Below are 21852 nucleotides of genomic sequence, written 5' to 3'. Positions count from 1 at the left end.
ACATATAAATTAAAAAACAATTAGTCATATACCAAAAAATCTTTAAAATTATTTTAAATAATAGTATTTTAATTTTTTTCATTTTTATGGCGTTTTTAAAAAACGCAGCTAAAGATCGAGTATTAGCGGCGTTTTTCAAAAAGCGCCGCTAAAGCCACTAAAAGCTCGACGTCGCAAAATTCTTTAGCCCGCTTTACTTGACCTTTAGCGGCGTTTTTAAAAGCGCCGCTAAAGCTACTAAAGGTGTTAATTTTTTGCGGCGTTTTTTGAAAAGCGATGTTAAAGATCGAGCATTAGCGGCGTTTTTTTAAAAGGCGCCGCTAATACTTGATCTTTAGCGGCGCTTTTCAAAAAACGCCGCTAAAGGTAAACTTATAGCGGTGTTTTTAAAAAGCGCCGCTAATGCTCGACCTTTAGTGGCGTTTTCATTAAACGCCGATAAAAACGCCGCTAAAAACCTGTTTTGAGAATCATTTCTTATGCATATATATATATTCTAACATAAATTATTGCAAAATATTTGTAGGTTATATTATACAAGCAGTAAGAAGAAGACTTAACAGGAAATAGAGCTAATGAACTATATTACTCATCAATCTGACATTACACCCTAACTCTTAACTCTAATAGCAGCATACCTAGTCTGCTCACTTCTCGCCCATTATTTATTTTTCATCTAGACTAGGACTTCCTTACAAGCACAGCCAGTAAAGCACTGGGTCACTCATCCCTCTTATTTAAGGAGCCTAAGTGCTCGTTTAGATGGGGCCGGGTCTTATTATACAAACATCAAGCAAAGGACTTTGGCTTCCATTAAATTTGTCTACACAGATGGCTGGGCATGGAGGTATTTGATTGGCACAAGGAGAAGAGGTGTCTTCTTGGAGAGGGTAAGGCACTTACCAGCCCATTCCTCCATGTTAATATCTGCCTCATTCATCCCATCAGGCAAAACCCAATCGAAACAATACAAGAGATTTGCGAGTAAAAGCTCGGTTGTGACGGTTCCCATGTACAGCCCCGGACACCCTCTTCTGCCACCTCCAAATGGCAACAGCTCAAAATGCTGTCCTTTGAAGTCAACGGCGTTATCGATAAACCTTTCTGGGGAGAATTCTTGAGGGTTTTCCCAGTACTTTGGGTCCCTTGCAATGGCCCATACATTGATTTGGATAAGTGTGTTGGGATAAATGTGGTAACCATTGATGTTGAAGTGTGAGATGGCTTCTCTGGCGATCAGCATGGGCGCAGGTGGATGCAGTCTTAGAGTCTCTTTTAAAACCATCTTCAGGTATTGAAGTTGATCCAGATCGGTTTCTGTTACTCTTCCTTTCTTCCCCACCACCCCTCGAACTTCGTCCTGAGCTTTCTTCATAAATGTTGGCTTTCTCGCCAGCTCCGCCATTGCCCAGATCACTATAAGCGCGCTGGTGTCAACGCCGCCCAAGAACATGTTCTGTTATTTAAACCAAGTATCCACCTAAATAAGTTTAATATGCATCGTGGAAGTTGAATCTTATTATATAATTATTATATTAACAAAAATCACGAAAAGAGAAGAATACCTTTGTATAATGTTTTTTTCTTGTTTTGTATGTAAGTTTTTTTTTTTCAGTCATGACCTAAGTTGTAGTTAGGGTTTAATATAAATGTAAAATTTGAGTCATTTAAGTTTCACATAATACATTTTTTTAATTTTATAATATATTATTTATATCATATAAAATTAAAAATAATATAATATAGACTTAAATAATAAATTGATATTTAAATTATGTCACTTTTTCTAAGTTTTATTTTCAATTACCCATTTTTCTATTTCTTTAATGTTATATTTTTTTCCTTGTTCTTTTCTTTCTTCTCTCTCCTTTTGTTTTTGCAGTATGGGTGCAAACCATTTCAAGCAATAACTACACTTGCTCAAACTCTTCTAACACCATTAAGATGCTTATGAACCTTACCCAGCTTCAACTTAACAATTTGTCAGTGGCTAAAGATGTTAGTAAGGCTTTTGGTCTCCTTGTTGGCCTTGACTCTAATTATTTGCCCACTCTGATTATCATTCCTACTGGTGCCACTCAAGATAGGTTATGGTGCTCAAAGGCTTGTTGTTTCTTACTGGAAGAACTTATGTGCACGAGAGGCAACGACACGACGTGGATGAACACTGTCGTGTTAGTGACTTGCATCCGCAACTTCCAGTGCAACCGTCGTCCAGTCCCCGGCATCTTAAAAGGGTAGCACTACCATCTTCATCGACCTATGCTTCGCCCTATTCTCCAATGACCTTGCTCGATTCCTCATCATGCTCTTCGTCATCCCTTTTGTTGTTTGCCTTCTCGTGATCTTCTTCTTCTTTGAAATCACCCAATCCACCACCATCACTGCAGAGAAGGAAGAAACTCGCTATTTCGCAATATTCAGCATAGTCGCTGTCATGTCGTTGTTTACCTTTTAGCTTACAATTTCATTGGTTCACTAAATCAAGTCTTTTCGCTCGTTTTCACAGTCATCATCTTATTAGCTAGTCTTTTGGCGGTTCCATTGTATTGTCTTGTAAAGAGTTGGAGCTTGGTCGGGTTCGAAGCTGACATGGAGTGACAGCAACCGTTACTGGAAGAGGGAAACTGGGTCGACAGCGGAGGAGAGAAAGGTCATTATTGAAAAAACGAAAGTGGCAGCTTTTGCTACTGCAGAGGAAGCGACGACGTTGGTGGAAAAGATCAAAGACACGGGGTAGGGGGTGGCGAGGCAATGACAATAGTGCAGGAGTTTTTTGGGGGGGAAGAATAAATAATGGAGGAAGAGAGAGTTAGGAGGGCCGAAGAGAAGGAAAAAGAAGGGAAGAAAAAATTGGGAAAAAGATGGCGTTAAAGAAACAAGGAAAATGAAAAAAAAAAGAAAGAAAGAGTTTTAAGTATATGATGTTGAAAAAAGTTCATAATTTAAGTATTAATTTACAATTTAAACTTATAATATAATAGAAAATAATCTTAAAAATTAAGATTTTTAGGTACCAATAAAAATTTATCACATCATCAAATTTTAAAAACATGAAATTATTATTATACACTTATCTATAGAGTAATTATTTTATAGATCCTTCCCACCACATTATTCATGGTTCCTTTCTAATTATTTATCAACATTTGAACAACTTTTTTCATGTCATTAACACTTAATTTTGGTATATTTTTTTACTCTAAACCCAAAACTCTGAACATTGAATCAAGAATCTCAACCCTGAAACCAAAATCTAAAATCTTAAACTATAAACCCGAACCTCAAACTCATAATCTCGAACCCTTGAACCTTAAACCCAAATTTGAATCCCAAACTCGTAACCCATAACTCTGAACCTTTGAACCTATAATCCCAAACCCTTAAACTCTAAACTCAAAACCCAAACCCAAATCATGAACCTTAAATCCCAAACCCAAACCCTGAACCTTAAGGTTCGAGGTTCAAGATTTAATATTCAAGGTTCGAGATTTAGGGTTAACTAATTACCAAAATTATGTGTCAATGACATAAAAAAATCGCACAAAAATTACTATTTTTTTAAAATTGGTTGCACAAAATAAAAAATATTAACTTATGGAAATAAATAAAATGATTAAAATTTGTAAAAGAAGAAAAAAATATTTGTTTATAGTTTAAAAAATTAATTATTTTAAGTAATTTAATTAAAGTTAAATTAAGTTTGAGAAGATATTAAATACAGATGAATATGTAATAATATTTTGTTATGTTTAAAATTTAATGACGAGGCACTATTTCATTGATGCCTAAAAACTATATTTTTTAATATGATCCTAATATAACAAAGTATTATTATACACTCATCGATATTTAATATCTTCTTCAATTTAATTTAATTTTAATTAAATTATTTGAAATAATTATTTTTAAAATAATAAATAAACATCTTTTCTTCTTTTTATATATTTTTAATCATTTTTAAAATTTTTTTTCTAAAAGTTAATATTTTTCATTTTGGTGCAACTATTTTTTTTTTTAAATTTAATTTCTTGGCGATGGTTTTTTTTTTCATTTTAAATTTTTTTTAACCTTTTAGTCAAATAACATAGTTTAATAATACAATTAGTAGTGGCTATAATTTTTTTATTTTCTATTTTTTTTCTTTTATCTCTTCTTTTAACTTTTAATTATTTATTTCGGGTTTTTCAATTTTTTTCTCATGGGTTATTTTGGTTATAGTTTCAATATATTTGTTTTTTTTTCAAAATTTTAATTAATTTTTCGTAATTTAATTAAAGTACAATTAAATTAGAAAAAAATACCATATATAGATAAGTGTATAGTATTAAGTGTATATCTTTAAATTTTGATGATATGTCATTATTTTATTGATACCTAAAAATTATATTTTTTAGGATGATATTAATTTAAGTAATTTCCTTTGAGCTTTTTAAAAGCATGTTTGTATATTATTTAAGGCTCTTACAGGCCATTATTGAGCCAGGTTGGAGCCAAAGCTTGTTGAAGCTTTTGCGGTCCGTGAAGCACGCACTTTTTTGGTTGAAGGCTATTCGTATAAATGGTACCATGATTAAGTGCGGCTGTTTTCAAGTAATTTCCGTTCTGAAGCGGATTGGTGATGATGTCTTTGGGTAAGTTAATTTCGAGCTATCGAGCTCTTGTGTTTTAGTTCCATAATTTGTGTAGTTGGATTAGGTGGAAAGCTAAGAAGGAAGTTCATAGATAGTCTTATGTCATGCGAATTGGAAAAATGTCTTTGGTTTTAAACCATAATATTGTTGTTCCAATAGGGTCGGAAGCGTGTAAATTATTGTACTAAAAAATCACACAAAGTTCAATTCCCAGGGAAGAGAGGTGGATCACATGGATCTCTTAAATACCAAGTCTTTCCTTAGACAGAATATCCCTTCTATAGTAATTTAATAGCACAATTAAATACTACTATTATACCCTCAAATATTGAAAGAAAAATAGGACAAGAAAGAACACAAGAGATTTAACGAGGTTCGGTAAATTATACCTACGTCCTCGGGCACTAACACCAGATGATAACTTTACTATCTCCAAAATATTACAAACAAATAGAATTCTTTAAGAATTCTCAAATGGGAGAAGAGAGAAAACTAAGAGAGAAAGATTGGTTGGGATGGTTGAAATGAGAAATGGTTAGGCCTATTTATAGTTGAAGTTCAGGGACTAACTTGCAAATGGCCTAAAAAATTAGGAACCAAAATTGCAATTATCCCTTTCAACTTTAAACAACTTGCCAACTATTTTTTTTCTTTCTGTGCCAATTGCACCTCCCACCATTTTTGACTTTTCAACCCCTTTTTAATTTAACTTATCAACAAATATTAGGTTTAGTCTTTCCTATTAAAGTAAAATATGTTAGGATGTGATGAATAGGGTAGATGTATTTGCTTTGGATTTGGTCTTTGTCCTCTCTTTCATTATTAGTGCATGTTTATTTCTATTAAAAAAACATAATTAAAAATGATGGTATTTGGCAAATAACTTACCAAAAGTACTGCCTTGATATGATTTTTGGTGAGCCAAGCATGACCATGTTCATCAATTTGCTCCTTTTCTATTTTAAGCATGACGTCAATAATGTCTTCGTGATCCTGTGTCCTTCCAGGTTTAAGATGCTCATCGATCACCTGTTGGAACAACGCATCTAATTGACGGAAAACTTTCTCGACTCTTCCATTATGACCGTTTAACCTATCTATAATCCAACCGAATCTCGGAAAGCATTCTTCGGAGGAGAAAGCTCCGGCCACCGTCTCGGCATCGTGAACCAATTCGTAGAACTTAGCACGATCGTACTCACTTCCCTGGAAAGACTTGCCGAAAGCAATTCTAAATATTATGCTTCCAGTTAAAGCAAATACCTTCTCTGTCACGTTCACCGGATGGGTTGACGATGATGAGATGGATTCCATTATGGAACCAACTTCGGCTTCTCTAATGAACCGGAAAGACTTCACTCTTTTCACACTGAAAAGCTCGAGAACGCATATCTTCCGCAGTTCTCTCCAATATTCACTGTATGGCGCAAATGCTACGTCTAAATAATTGTACGAAAGCTTCCCAACAGCAGCCAGCCGAGGCCTGCTGCAACAAGCAAGATCATTGACCTTTAAGACTTCCTTCGCCGACTCGGCTGATGAAACAATAAGCACCGGTATACGACCCAGATGAAGGAGCATGACTGGACCATATTTGTGAGAAAGTTGGGAAAGAGAACTGTGTGGCAATTCACCAAGCTGGTGCAGGTTACCTATAATTGGTAGCCTGGGAGGACTCGGAGGAAGCTTGTAATTTTGTTCTTTCTTAACTTGATGGGTCTTCTGCTTGAAGAGTAGCAGCAGCAGCAGGGGAAGAAGGAGAAAAGGAACCCAAACAAGTGAGCTAATCAAAGCCATCATAACTGAGTTTTGCAAAGCCTCAGCTTCTCTTTTACTTGTGGAAAGGGATGGCTATGGCACCATCTTGATTACAAGGTATACTTTCTCCTTTTATCCTGTCTTAGCGGAGAACCAGTGCACTACGTCTCTTAAACTAATAATTGGTCTATTCATCCTCAGTCAATAGTCAATCACTGTAAATAATGCAATGATTATAGACACGGGAATACGTGCTTAGCCAGGAGACCTCCTATGTTGCGAACTCTGTTTTGAATTTTTATCTCGAATGATTTGTAGTTAATTTAAAAATAATAATAGACAGTAAAATTAGATATTATAATGTAAGATAAAAATTAAGTTAAATGTATTAAATTGTCTCTGTAATTAATATAAAACAATAATGATAATAAAATTAAATACTAGAATAGTATGAGGAAAAAAAAAAGGTTAAACATTTTGTGATAAATATGAACCCTAGCCAAAGGATCCTAAATTGGTTTTATTTTCCCTTGGAAGTAAAATTTTGACTAATAAATATTATGATTGACAGTCTAGAAAAGAGCATAAAAGTAAAAGTTTATTAGGTTGAAACTCAAAAAAACAAAAAGGAAAGAACAAAACTCAAGTTGGCACCCGTGTAGGCACCAAACCCCTCAAAGAAATATCGGGGAAATTTATCGAAATAATACTAAAAATAATTAATTTCGAAAATAGTATAAATTCTAAATTAATTACGAATTGCTACACTAAAAAGTGGTGTCCCATATCCCTGGGGCCGCATCACCCAAAATAAAAATTAAATAATAGTAAAATAATAAAATAAATAAAAAATTGTTGGTGTCGCAGTGAGATGAAGCACATCCTCCTGAATTGGGTCGTCTGTTTAAATTTAATGGTTCATTTAAAAAATAAAAAAGTTTAGATAGAATACGAGTCTTAAAAATAGATTTATGTAAAATTTAAGGTTATTTTTTATATGGGTAGGCTCAGTCTAATTATTATATTATAAAATAATATTATATTAATTATATATGTTAAAGAATAATTATATATATATTTATATCAAATTATTAGTTTAATAACAATTAAATTTGTTGCTCAAGATCTAAAAATATAATATTTTATATTTTATATTTAATACAATAAAATATTTATTATATTTATGGTAGTGTTGTTTAATATAAATACTTTTTAATATCTTTTTGATTTGTTAGAAAACTTTTATTTTAACTTTTTTTTAGTGTATATAGTGTATTGTACTATTTTAAAAAAAATTAAATAAAAATTAATTTAAAAAATCAAATATAGACTTGGCAGGACAGGTTAGGTCCAGGTTTACTTTTCTTCATTCGAGTTGAGCTTGATAAAAAAGTAAGTTCATTTTTGAACTTGGCTTGGGCTCGGAAAAGTAGTCTAAATACATTGCATAGGCTTCCATAAACAGCTCTACTCCAAATCAAGTAGGTTTAGCAACAGAATTTAGCATATTTCTAATTTAGGTCCTTCAATTTTAAACTTTATTTTAATTCGAACATTAATTCATAGATTTAATTTTTTCTATTTAGTCATTGTTTTTAATATTTTTTAATTTAGTTTTCATCTTATATGATTTTTTAAAATTATTAATTCCTTTGTATTTATATGATAGAGATTAAATTTGTCTTTTATATATATATATATTAAGTTGTGCCTATTTACATGTTTCTTTTAATATAGATTAATTGTATAATAAGTTTAATTTTGAATTTTTTTTTCAGAATGTACAATAATTTTGATTAATAATTAATTCTAATTATTAATGCCTTTGTTTGTATATGGTGAAGATTCAATTTGTAGTTGTGTCTATTCAAATGTCTTTTTTAATATAGATTAATTGTATAATAATTTTAATTTTGATTAATTAATCAAATTGAATCTTCACCATATACATATAAAGGCTTTAATAATTAAAAGAACCACATAAGATTTAAATTAAATTCAAAAATATTAAAAGCAATGACTAAATAAAAAAAATGTTAAAACTAAGAATTAATTTTAGAACTAAAATAAAGTTTAAAATGAGGGACCTAAAAGAGAAATATCCCGAAAGCCTATATGCTAAAGCCACTGAGGTGAATTGGTATGGAGGGAGGGTGAACATTTTATTATTTAATTTATATTTTAGGAGGTGTCGCCCAGTTTTTATTGTAGCAAGTATACATTTTCGTAGAATTCATATGAATTTTGCCTTGAACACAGAGATGAATTTACAGCGGTGATTAACATGATGGGTTTGAATTTAATATTCATTAATTTCTTTTTCATTTTTAAAACATGTTATCATCATAATGAAAATAAAAATATCAAGTCTGGATGGATATGGAACCGTGATTAGAACACTTGACATACCCTCATCTCCATTTCAATAATTGTACAAACAATGAGAAGAATAGTTCGATTTTTGAGTAAGATCCAACTTTAAAGGTCAATCAAGCTAAACAAACATGAACTGGATTACACCTCTTGCCTTGCCTTGAAAGCAAATATTACTAAATTAATGACCCTATCACAATCTAGCAAACTTGCACGATTTTTATCCATGGCAGAAAAAGAAGTTTACTTGTGTTTTCAAACCCATTTTTTATGAATTATTTCAGTACTTTTTCCAAATATAAAATATTCGGTTTTATCTCTAACAGTATCTGTTATATCAATATGAATTAAAATATTGTTTCAAAAAGTGATTAAATTTCAGTAAAATAATATTTTATTAAATAAAAATAATCTTTAATGGGTAGATCAATAAATTATAAAGTTCTCTAATTAAATATTTTACTGTAAATTTGTAGTATCATAAACTTATAAATTAATTATTTGAATTCAATAACTCATGATTAATTAATTAATTTAATTTGATAACTCACATTGATTAATTGAATTTTTTAAACTTATGAACTGTGAAATAATGTAAAATAAAATATGCATAAAAGACTTTTAATTTTGTTGATTTCATTCCTACTTGCTTTCTTTCTTAAATATAATTATTACTTACTTTATTAGATAGAAATTCACAATATTAATTTTATAATAAGTTTACAATAATTATTTATAATAAGTAAAATCGTATTAAAGAGAAGGTTGTAAGATTATAATTTTTATTAAATTTAATGTTGCAAAATAAATAATATGGGTTTATATATAAAAATTTAAGATTAAGTAAAAAATAATTGGATTTATTAGGAAATTATTACGTAAAAGAAGATAAGGATTACTTAATGTGCCTGCCAATGCCATCACTCTCGTGATTATTCACGATTAAAGAAAGGTTAGTGAATGTATCCAAATAAAAGAAAAAGATTGCTTTTATAGTTTTGGTAAAAGCATCGGCTGCTGGGTTTAGACTTATAAGGTTATGATGGACACGACGTTCATTTAGTAAGCAGCCCATTCCTCACTTTTATGGAAAAACAAATTTAGGAGGAGTGCGTAACCTGGTGGAATTTCTATATTTCAATTCAATTTCATATTTCATATACCATTAAATTTGTTATCTACTGAATAACAAAAGTACATAAATAATTCATGTGATTTTTTTTTTGAAGTTGAAATCACATTTTATTAAGTTCAACAATAAATAAAATAAATTTAAATTATTTTCGTATACACTAAAAAAATAATTTTTTATCATTGTATTATTTCAATTTATATAAAAATAATTTGAATTTATTTATTTAATTAAATCTCACATTAACAATTTCCATATTACTTTAAAAAAATAGTGTTAGCACTATTAATATTATATAAAATTTACATTAAAATTAAAATTTCAAGTATAAAATTATACTAAATCAAAGTTCAAATATAGTATTATAAATGAATCACAAATTTAATATATATGTGTGTGAAAAAAATTTAACGAGATGACGTTATTTAAAATATGCAATTTATATCGATATTTCTTCATTCTTTTTCAAATAGTGTCACTATTGGTTCATCAAATGTAAACCGGTATAAATTACATAGATTTTATACTTGTCAAATTGAAATAGTTTAGGTTAATTTTTGGTTAGATAAAATTGAACCGGCTCATTTAATGTGTTCAAATCATTTTATATTTAAATAATTAAAATTTTAGTTCACACTTTTTAGATGTCGATCAAATTTGAATTAATACGAGTTATAATTATCAATTACTGCGTCAGTTGCAACTTGAGAAAAATTTATAAAACCTTATATTGGTTAAGAGATTAAATTAAGTAAAATTTATTTTTTAAAAGTTTAAGTGTAATTTACTCACCTTAATTAAAGAGATATTGGTGATATGAACCATGGATATTCAATTATATATATCAATGGCAGAGTCAAGGAGCTGGAGAGCCCTTGCCCCTATAATTGAGAATTTGATTTTTAATCTTTAATTTATAAAATGTTAACTTAATATATATTAAAATTATACTTTAGTCCTAAAAATGATAAAATTTTAATTTAATCATTTAAAATTTATAAATATATAGGCTATTAAATGGTGAAATTATATTTTTACTATCATAAAAATATACAACTTAATTTTGTCTAAAAAAAATTTAACTTCACCCTTAATTAATATTTAGTAGCTTTGTTTTAGTTAGTGGTTCGTTCAAACATTAGAAGCAAAGAGTCAAATATAATCATAACTCAATCTTTTCATCCTAAGACTTTATTTCTACTATTTTAAGTAGACTCATGATGTTTGTGAGGTTGAAATATGCAATGAGAAATTTCATTGGACGAATTTGACTGTTATTAAAAGCTTTTCATTTTAAAAAATCACCATTTTTGTTAAACTTTTTTATTTTTCAAAATTTTCAAAATTATTATTATTTTATTTATAGTAATTTAAAAGTAAAAATTCTAAGTATCTTCAATGAACTTATGGTTTTTGTTTTAATTTATTGTAGGTCCATTGAGAGATATTATAAGCGTGAGCAAATGAGCAGTCATGAGAGCTCAAAATAGCATGGGAAATTGGACTAAGGAAATCACATGTATTTTACTATGGATTGTTACTTAATCATGAATAAATAGAAGAACTTGAGTGCATTCAACAACATTTCTTGATACAAATGGACCTTTTCATAATCATCCAAAACTATTCAATTTTAATCAGTTTTTTTTCTCTTATAAATCACAATGATGATGTAATTCATTTATTTAATTGAATCTCATTGATTACAACAAGTCACAAGTAATTTTTTATTAGCTTTTCAGTGATATTAAGAGATTTACAAAGGAATTAATTTAGTTTATTGTTTATTAACTAGTATTTTCAGCCTACAATTAAGCTTAGCCACCACCCTTGGTATGCTAGGAATAAAGTATATTTTTTTTATGGGTGAAATAATGTTTGTGAGATGTAAAGAGTATTTTAAGGGTTTAAGTGATTTCACTCTTATTATTCCATACCTTCAAAACTTGATTATCCATATTTTTAAGGGTCCTTTTCATAGGGGTTTCGTAGGGAAAACTCATTTGATTATTGGCGTTTTTGGGAGCAAATTTTCCAAGGGTTCCATAGAGCAATTATATTCTTTATTTTTTTTTCTATTGTTCAAATCTAAATTTAATCTTAAGGGTCCGTTCATTTCAAAGTATAAGCTTTTACAAAAAATATTTCCAACCTTTTTTTTATGTTTGTTTCATGTAAAATAAGACGTAAAATGTTTTCCAGTCAACATAAAATTACCTCATTATTCCCATAAAATGTCTTACCAAATTTTTTTTCGTAAGATATTTTCTAAACTGATAAGGCTCTGTTCATTGTAACACCCCCATACTCAACTCAAACATCGGGTCAAAGCACAAGATATTACATTCTTTATTACATTATTCACTTATCAAATATTTTATTATAAACTTTTATAACTTTTCAATTTAGTCCCTTTTTGTCATAAAAGTTCAATATTCATTAATTAATAATATTAAATCAATTTTCTTTCTTGTTACACTTTGGGAAGTAATTTAGATAGATGAGACCGAAAGAATATTCTACTTAGAACCAATCTAGCCTAGCCCTGTTTAGTTTCATCAGGTCGAAGGATAAGTGGACTAAGTCAATTAATTAATTTAGTTATATGCCGAAAATTATTAACTAGGTTAGTTTTTAATTAGTTGGTAAAATCCCAGATTTTAGGTTAATCACAACCATGGGTGTTAATCATTCTTCTACTTGTTAAATTTGATATAACTTGGAATTTTGTTATTTATGCACTTTAGTTCTATAGCAGCTGCGACCTAATTTAGGGTGTTAAGATTTATTGTTAATTTAGTTTAAACATACCTCTCTTGGATATAATCTTCGGAATACTTTCAAAGTATTTTGTTATAAAATTAACTATGGTACAATTTGACTTGTACACTTGCTGACACTGCACATCATTTCATATTTAATTACACATTTTTAAGCCCTGATGCATGCATGCCGAGACGCGGTCAAATATTATCACTTAAATAATTTAATTTATTTAATGATAATATATTTTTTTATTATTTATCTTTTAATTAGTTTAAATTAATTAGTGATGATATAATTTTTTATTATCTATCTTTTAATTAATTTAAATTAACTAGAGAAAATTAATTATGACACAATATATGAAATCATTATTTCATCCATGATAGTTGCAACTTGACACATGACATTTTGTAATTGGCCCCAAAATTTCTTCATCTACACAATTTTAATAAAATCAAACCAAAACCAAACTAAGGGTGTGTTTGGTTGGGTGGAAAAGTGGAGAGATGGAAGGAGTGAATGGAAAATGTGGAAGGAAAATAAATTTTGAATGTGCTTTGTGTGGAAGAAAAGTGAGAGGAAAGAAAATAGGAGAGATGATCATTTTCCATCTTAATGTATAAAAACCAATTCTTCCAAACCGGAATGGTGAGAGGAGAGAAAATGAAAGATAAGAGTATGTTAGTTCAAAATTATACATTTTTCAAATGTTTTATTTTTTTCCTTTCATTTTTCAACTCTACCAAGATATAGAAAGACAAATTATATTCTCCATCTTTTCAATTTTCTTACCACTCTACCAAGCAAAGGCTAAATGTTGTAGTTCAATTTTATTTTCAATTTTTTATTTTATTTTTGCTCAACCATAATAGGGATTAGGATTAAGAATCTAAAAGAGTCAAGCCAAGTTTGAATAGCGGTAAGATTAAACTCAATTAAGTTCATTTATTCTATTTATATGCTTAACTTTGAGCATGTTCCATATGCATACTGTTAAAAAAATAGAATGTTAATAATAACAATAAATCGCAAAGAAAAGAGAAATAAAAATAAAGAACACACATATTTTACGTAGAAACCCTTTCGGGAAAAAACCACAGGCAGAGGAGAAGAAAATTCACTATGTCGAATTCGAATGATTACAAGAGGAGTAGACTATGTCTATTTAAAACCATATTCTAATAGGAGTGTAGTAAGATTGAAATACCTTATTCTAATCAATATCAAATAGACGGAGTTTAATAAGGTTTAAAAAACCTTATTTTAGAATAAAATAAAAGAAATGTAGTTCTATATGGATTTTACTTTTATTTTATTTTACTATTGTACTTTAGGATTCGGGTCACTCAATTCTAACAATCTCCACCTTGATACGAATTCTCAATGAACAAGTTCTTCATTGCGAACTTTCAACGAACAAGTTCTCCACCCCTTCCATCTTAAGGGTTTAACTTTAACAATGAACACCAACCAAGTTTAAGCAATGTTCAAACTTGGTTATAGGAAGTGGCTTAGTCATCATATCTACAAGATTTTCATGAGTACTAATTTTGCTCACAACAATATCACCACGAGCAATAATATCACAAACAAAATGATACCAAACATCAATGTGTTTTGTTCTCTCATGAAACATTTGATCTTTTGTAAGGAAGATGACACTCTGACTGTCACAAAATACTGTACTGATTTGAAGGTTTTCATTGAGTTTACTAAAGAGTCCCTTCAACCAAATAGCTTCTTTACAAGCCTCAGTAATTACCATGTACTCAGCTTCAGTGGTACATAAAGCAACTGTAGTTTGCAAAGTGGCTTTCCAACTGATTGCACAACATCTAATTGTAAAGGCATAACTTGTGAGAGATCTTCTTCTATCAAGGTCTCCAGCAAAATTAACACCAACATACCCAATGACTCCATCTCTAGTTCTTCCAAACTGTAAGCAAACATCAGCAGTTTTTCGTAAGTATCTTAAAATCCACTGAACTGCTTTCCAATGTTTTTTACTAGGATTCACTATGTATCTGCTAACTGTATTGATTGCATATGATAAATCTAGATGTGAATAAACCATAACATATATGAGAGATCCCACTACACTAAAGTATGGAACATGTGACATGTACTCAATCTCATCATCTGATTGTGGACACAAAGCCGATGAAAGTCTAAAATGGACTGCTAAAGAAGTACTAACAGGCTTAGCACTCTGCATATTGAACCTGTTAATGTACCCCTTCTGACTTAGGTACAATTTACTTGCTTTTCTATCTCTGAAAATCTCCATACCAATTATCTTCTTTGCTGGTCCCAAATCTTTCATCTTAAATTTTTCACTTAGTTGGGCTTTAACCTTTCTTATCTCTCATTTATCTTTCGCTGCTATCAACATGTCATCAACATAAAAGAGTAGATACATAAAATAACCATCATTGTTTTTCTTAAAGTAAACACAACTGTCAAAGTTACTTAATTTGAAATCATGAAAAGTCATAAAAGAATCAAACCTCTTGTACCACTGTCTTGGTGACTGTTTCAAACCATAAAGGGAATTTTTCAGTAAGCAAGCATAGTCCTCTTTTTCTGAGACCGTAAAACCCTCTGGTTGCTGTATGTAAATATCATCATCAAGTTTTTAATGTAAAAATGCAGTTTTTACATCTAACTGCTCAAGCTCCAAATCATGCATGACCACAATACAAAGCAAAGCTCGAATCGAATTATACTTCACAACTGGAGAGAACACATCTGTGAAGTCCATTCCTGGAATTTGACTGTAACCCTTTGCAACAAGTCTTGCTTTATATCTAGGTTCTTCAACTCCTAGAGCCCCTTCTTTTTTTTAAACACCCATTTACAATGAACAACATTTTTTTTAGGAAGTTTTACAAGATCCAATGTTCTGTTTTTATGACGTGATTCCATCTCCTCTTGCATAGCAAACATCCACTTTTCTGAGTTTTCACAGCTAACCACCTCAGAATAATTAGATGGCTCTTAGTTTGCATCTATATTTTCAGCCACATTTAAAACATAAGCAACTAGATCAGCCTCGGCATACTTCTTTGAAGATTTAATTTCTCTTCTAGTTCTATTTTTGGCGATTGAGTATTATGGTGAAGAAGCAACTTTATTATGAATTTTTGTACTGGCTTGAGGAGTCGACTTTGTTATAGATTTTGGACTAATTTGATACTTCACCTGCTTTTGATTTTCTCTATTGGAAGAGTCTTTAAGAGGTAAGTTAGGTAGCATAGCAATTTCATCAAAAACAACATCTCTGCTTATCACAACTTTTCTATTTTCAGGTCACCATAACTTATACCCTTTTACACTAGCTTTATAACAAAGAAAAACATATTTAATGGATCTCAGTTCCAATTTTCCATTATCAACATAAGCATACGCAGAACACCCAAAGATCTTTAAATTAGAATAGTCAGCAGGATTACCAAACCATATGTAACACCCCTTACCCGTATCCGTCGCCGGAATATAGTACGAGGCATTACCGAGGAGTATGAAACACTTACAGATAATTTAAATATATTTTCATAACAACTTGTCTCGATTTCATACTGTTTCATATTTAAGCTTTATTCACCAAAGTATTTGAAATATCATCTTTATGCAAATAACACACATGAGGTACATAATTCCATAATTATGAATGAATACATTTATCAAACATATTCCACATTCATATATCAACGTCTCATGTCTCTATATATCAATAACTGTCATTTTTCTTGTTTTTCAGATAATTATGTGTAACCATTCATAAGCATGCAATTTCACTGTTTCTTCCTGTCAATCACAATTTCAAATGACAAATTCATGTGAATGAGCTCAACCTCATTAGGTGTTTAAATTCTGTCACTTTGATTCACATACTCATAATTTGTTAACATATCCTGTCAAACACAATCTCTGAATGATGAAATCATATAATTGAGCTCAATAATAATAATGATAACATTACTTACATTTCTTTTTCCATACGTTACATTTACGACTTACCAACTTGTCCATTCAAGGAACGACTTACGGATTTGAGTACATTGTGATCTGAAGCCCGAAGGCTGACTAAAGCACACAAGTGCTAAACGGAAGCCCGAAGGCTAACTGAAGCTCATCAGAGTTGAACTGAAACTCATATGAGTTAACGGAAGCTCGTAAGAGCTAAACAGAAAGCAAACACGAGAATTCGCAACAAATGCTAAATCTCGGTTTACTTGGGTAATTTACCGTCAATTCATATTTTTCACTGAAAAATCGTACTCATTTCCTGTGTTCCGTTCCTCCGAAATACTCAGTTCAATTTCATAACTTTTGTACATAATTTACTTATTTTCAACAATTAACATACATAAATATTAATCACCATTCATAAAATACTATTGAAATTTAATACTATTAACAAATGATCACTAAAATTTAGTTATATAAACTCACAAGTTTGATTTTTGTATTATAGCGATAATCATAATTTCATAATAAATATTCCAAATAAAACATTATATCATTTCTAATTCAACATTTATCGATTATAATCGGGCATGTGATCAATTTATACACAAGTCATTCATATATATATGTATATTTTCCTCCTCCTCCTCTCCATCCACATCCTCAGAATAAATAACACACTTGTAAGTAACATTATCCATAATTTTCACTATTTACTTATGTGAATATTCAAGCTATCCATTCGTATCATAGTCACTAAATTATTTTTATCTTGAGCTACATAACTCCAAATTAAGATACGATAATTTTCCCTAAAACTAGACTCACGTATCTTCTTACCATAAAAATTTTATAATTTTTAGTTTAACCAATAAGTACAGTTTATTCTTTAAAGTCACCCCTGTTCTGCTGTCTGGCAGCTCCGACCCTTCTTCACTAAAAATTAATTATCTCCTCGTACAGGATTCGAATGATGTTCCATTTATTTCTCTTGAAAATAGACTCATTCAGGATTCTAAACATATAAATTTAAGCCCCTAATTATTTTTATTAATTTTTTTTATGATTTTTCAAATTCAAAACAGGCGAGCCCGAATTTATTCTGACCTTGTCTTACAAAATTTATTATATCTCATGATTTACAATTCCATTGCTTACATTGTTTCTTCTATGAGAAACTAGACTCAATAAGATTTAATTCCATATTTTTTTCATCTCCTAATTCGATTTCTAAAATTTATGGTGATTTTTCAAAGTTAACTTACTGCTGCTGTCCAAAACTATTTTAGTGCAAGATGTTTATTACCATTTTACCCCTAAGCTTTTAATAAATAATAATTTCGTCCCTACACAATTAGCTTCCCAATTGAGCTGATTTTTCTCAATTAACACTTTATTATATCACTTTAAATTACTTTATAACCTTTGGAAATCAGAATTTCAGCACTAGACTTTAATTCCAAACATTTTCACAATTAGGTCCTAAAAATCAATTTCTATTGAAATTACCTAATAGAATCATCTCATAAACAGATTAAAGTTTCAATTTCATGCTATTTCATCATAAACTTACAACACTCAACCATGATGACTTTCAATTTCATCCATGAAATCAAAAACTAATGAATTTAATAGTAGGACCTAGTTGTAAAAGTCTTAAAAACACAAAAATTATAAGAAAAAAGGCAAGGATTAACTCACTTGGTACAAAAATTATGGAATACCAGCTTATAGAACCCCTCCTATTGCGTTTTGGCTGATGAGAATGAAGAAAAAATAAAGAGAATTCTAGATATTCCAATTTGGTCCCATTTTTATTTAGCTAATTTTGGTAATTTTCCAATGTTGCCCTTCTTTCACCCTTTTCTTGATTTTTTTTTCAGCTATTGCCGCCCAAAATATCTCCTTTGGGCTTATTTTCACTTTAGGTCCTTCCTCATTTGACAATTGAGCTATTTAATCCTTTTAGCAACTTTTACATCTTTTTTAATTTAGTTCTTTTTATTTAATTAATCACCCAAACGTCAAAATTTTCTGACGAAATTTTAATACTACCCCACTAACACTCCATAAATATTTCTAAAAATATTTATGGCTCGATTTATGAAGTCAAGGTCTTGATACCTCATTCTCGACCCAATTTACCTAATTAATTCTTTTAAATCACCAAATTCACTAATTCAAAAATACTTCCATATTCACATTTGACTCATAGGTATTAATTTATTAAATTTTCGACTCACTCGTCGGATTTAGTGATCTCAAATCTCTATTCTCGACACCACTGAAAATTAGGCTGTTACACCATACCTCTTGCGGAGTATTTTTCTCAATGGAAACTAATGGAGATTGATTGATAAAAAAACATGCAGTAGAGGCTGCTTCGACCTAAAATGACTTTGGTAAGTTGGCATTTGACAACATACATCGAACCTTCTCCATGATCGTTCTGTTCATTCATTCTACAATACCGTTTTGTTGTGGAGTATGACGAACTATCAAGTGTCTCACGATCCCTTCTAACTTGCACAGTTTATTAAACTCATCAGAATAGAACTTTAAGCTATTGTCTGTGTGGTGGTATTTTATTTGTTTTCCCGTCTATTTTTCAATCATAGTTTTCCAAGACTTAAATGCAAAAAACACATCGCCTTTTTGCTTCAGGAAGAACGCTCAAACTTTTCTGGAAAAATCATCAATAAAAGTTAGCATATAATTAGCTCCACCTCTCGAAGGCACTCTGGATAGCCCCCATAGATTAGAATGAATATACTCTAACGTTCCCTTCGTGTTATGGATCCCTATGGTGAATTGAACTCTCTTTTGCTTCCCCAAAATGCAGTGCTCACAGAACTTCAGTTTGCAAATTCCTTACCCATCAAGAAGTCCTTTTTTGTTCAATTCTGCCATGCCATTCTTACTTATATGCCCTAAGCGCATATGCCAAATTTTAGTAATATCATCATCTGACAATGAAGAAGAAGTGGCAGCTATATCACCAGTAACAGTAGAACCTTGCAGAACATATAACTTGGCAGTCTTTCACTGCCCTTTCATTACAACAAGGAAACCTTTGGAAATATTCAAAACTCCACTTTCAGCTATGTATTTGTACCCTTTTGAATCAAGAGTACTTAACGAAATTAAATTTCTCTTCAATTCTGGAACATGTCGTACGTTACTAAGTGTTCTGACAACTCCATCAAACATCTTAACTTTAATTATTCCAACACCTGTGATTTTACACGAAGCATTATTTCCCATCAAAACAACACCTTCAGACACTGTTTCGTAAGTTGTAAACCAATCCTGATTGGGACTCATGTGGAAGGTGCAACCTGAATCAAGGATCCACTCCTCGCTCACTTTAGAATTGTTGACAAAAGCGACTAGAAGTTCACCATCGTTGTAGTTTTCTACAACATCAACTTTACCAGAATTTTCTGGTTATTTTTCCTTTTGATTCGTAGCCTCCCTTTTGATCTTATTCTGTAGCTTATAGCACTCAAATTTAATATGCCCTTTTTTCTTGCAGAAGTTACAAGTTTTACCTATGTTTGAAGACTTCGATTTACCTTTAGATTTATCGCGAGGATTCTGTTCTTGTGTCTTCCACGATCATCATCAGCATTCTGATCTTGTCTTCCATGAACAATGAAACCCTCTCTTTGAGAGTCAGTTTTAACCACAATATGTTTCATCTTATCATATGAGGTCAAAGAATCATAAACCTCATCAACTGTGAGAGACTCACGGCTATATAAAATCGTGTCTCTAAAGGTTGAATAAGATGGGGGCAACGTACAAAGTAGAATCAACCCTAGATCTTCCTTATCATACTGAACTTCCATGGCCTTCAAGTTTGAGAGAATTTCTTTAAACACTATTAAATGTTCGTACATAGACGTACCTTCCTCCAAACGATGAGCATAAAGACGTTGCTTCATATATAACTTGTTAGTTAGAGTTTTCGACATACATATTTGTTTCAGCCTCTTCCATAATTCAGCGGCAGTCTTCTCCTTCATCACATCCTACAAAATTTTGTTAAACAAATGCAGATGTAACTGTGTTAACGCCTTTCGATCCTTGCGCTTCTTCTCTTCCTCTGTCAATGTCGAAGGCATCTTATCTACCCCTAGCAGGGATTTCTCTAAGTCCATCTGTGCAAGAACTACCTGCATATTTATCTGCCACAACGCGAATCTAGTGTTGTGATCCAATAGCGAAATTTCATACTTCAAATATGCCATTACTGTGATTGAGATGAACAACCCGGAAGCTCTGATACCAATTTGTTAAAAAAATAAAATGTCGGTAATGACAATATATCGCAAATAAAAGGGAAATAAAAATAAAAAACACACAGATTTTACTTGGAAACACTTTCGAGAAAAAATCATGGGCAGAGGAGAAGAAAATTCATTATGTCGAATTCGAATGATTACAAGAGAAGTAGACTATGTCTATTTATAAGCTTGTAAAATATATTCTAATACGAGTGTAGTAAGATTGAAACACCTTATTCTAATCAATATTAAATAGATGGAGTTTAATAAGGTTTAAAAAAACCTTATTCTAGAATAAAATAAAAGAAGTGTAGTTCTATATGGATTTTACTTTTATTTTATTTTACCATTATATTTTATTTAAATAAGGATTCGGGTCACTCAATTCTAACACATACTTTTAATAAACATTTTTAAAAGTAATATAATGACATTTTAAAATATAAAACTTCGGTTGTCAACTTTGATGGTAGAGTGAATAAAAAAGAATTTAATTTCCAAAACTTCAGTATGCAAATAAATTTTTTTTATAGTTGGATATTTAAAATAAAAACACTCTAATAATTTGGGTGCAGGTGAAATTTACCTCAAAACAATTTTTGTAAAGCAAAACTAGGTTTTATTTCTGTTGTTAATTAAATGGTTGTTTGAATTAGGTTGGACCGGTCGGTCGGACAAGAAACCAATTTAGGTATCAGTTTGGAGAAAAGTTTTAAATCAGTAAATCTAGAATTCAGTACAAACTACTTGAATTGAGTTAAAAAAATAGATTGAATCAAATTTTTAATTTTTTTATTATTATGAATTTTTTGATAATTTTTAAAAAAATATTTTTAATTTTTATTTAATTGATTCGGATAAATTGATTCTACTAACAAATCGATGGGCTAATTGGGCGACGTATTTGGATATGAAAACGTTTGTTAATTTC

The 21852-nt window shown here is 30.5% G+C and overlaps 1 protein-coding gene and 1 pseudogene across 1 annotated transcript; one reads left to right on the top strand and one right to left on the bottom strand.

Moving 5' to 3' along the window:
- Nucleotides 1-556: 556 nt before the first annotated feature.
- On the bottom strand, nt 557-6552 carry LOC107928692 (cytochrome P450 71B36). Its single transcript, XM_016859946.2, has 2 exons — nt 5523-6552; nt 557-1456 (listed from the first exon to the last, which is right to left on the bottom strand). The coding sequence occupies exons 1-2, from the start codon at nt 6432-6434 to the stop codon at nt 824-826; spliced, it is 1545 nt and encodes a 514-aa protein (XP_016715435.2). The 5' UTR covers nt 6435-6552; the 3' UTR covers nt 557-823.
- LOC121211276 (uncharacterized) lies at nt 1575-2601 on the top strand (annotated as a pseudogene).
- Nucleotides 6553-21852: the final 15300 nt, after the last annotated feature.

The sequence above is a fragment of the Gossypium hirsutum genome, chromosome A12 (assembly GCF_007990345.1).
Source record: "Gossypium hirsutum isolate 1008001.06 chromosome A12, Gossypium_hirsutum_v2.1, whole genome shotgun sequence".
NCBI classification, from domain to species: Eukaryota; Viridiplantae; Streptophyta; class Magnoliopsida; order Malvales; family Malvaceae; genus Gossypium; species Gossypium hirsutum.
The sequence above is the reverse complement of the archived record's forward strand: the minus strand, read 5'-3'. Positions and strand labels throughout refer to the sequence as shown.

What these genes read in the sequence shown, in the direction of transcription:
- LOC107928692 (XM_016859946.2), bottom strand. Translation starts at nt 6,434, where the DNA reads ATGATGGCTTTGATTAGCTCACTTGTTTGGGTTCCTTTTCTCCTTCTT. An exon ending in ATATCAAGGCAGTACTTTTG is followed by an intron (nt 1,457 to 5,522) that starts GTAAGTTATTTG and finishes TTTAAATAACAG; the next exon opens with AACATGTTCTTGGGCGGCGT.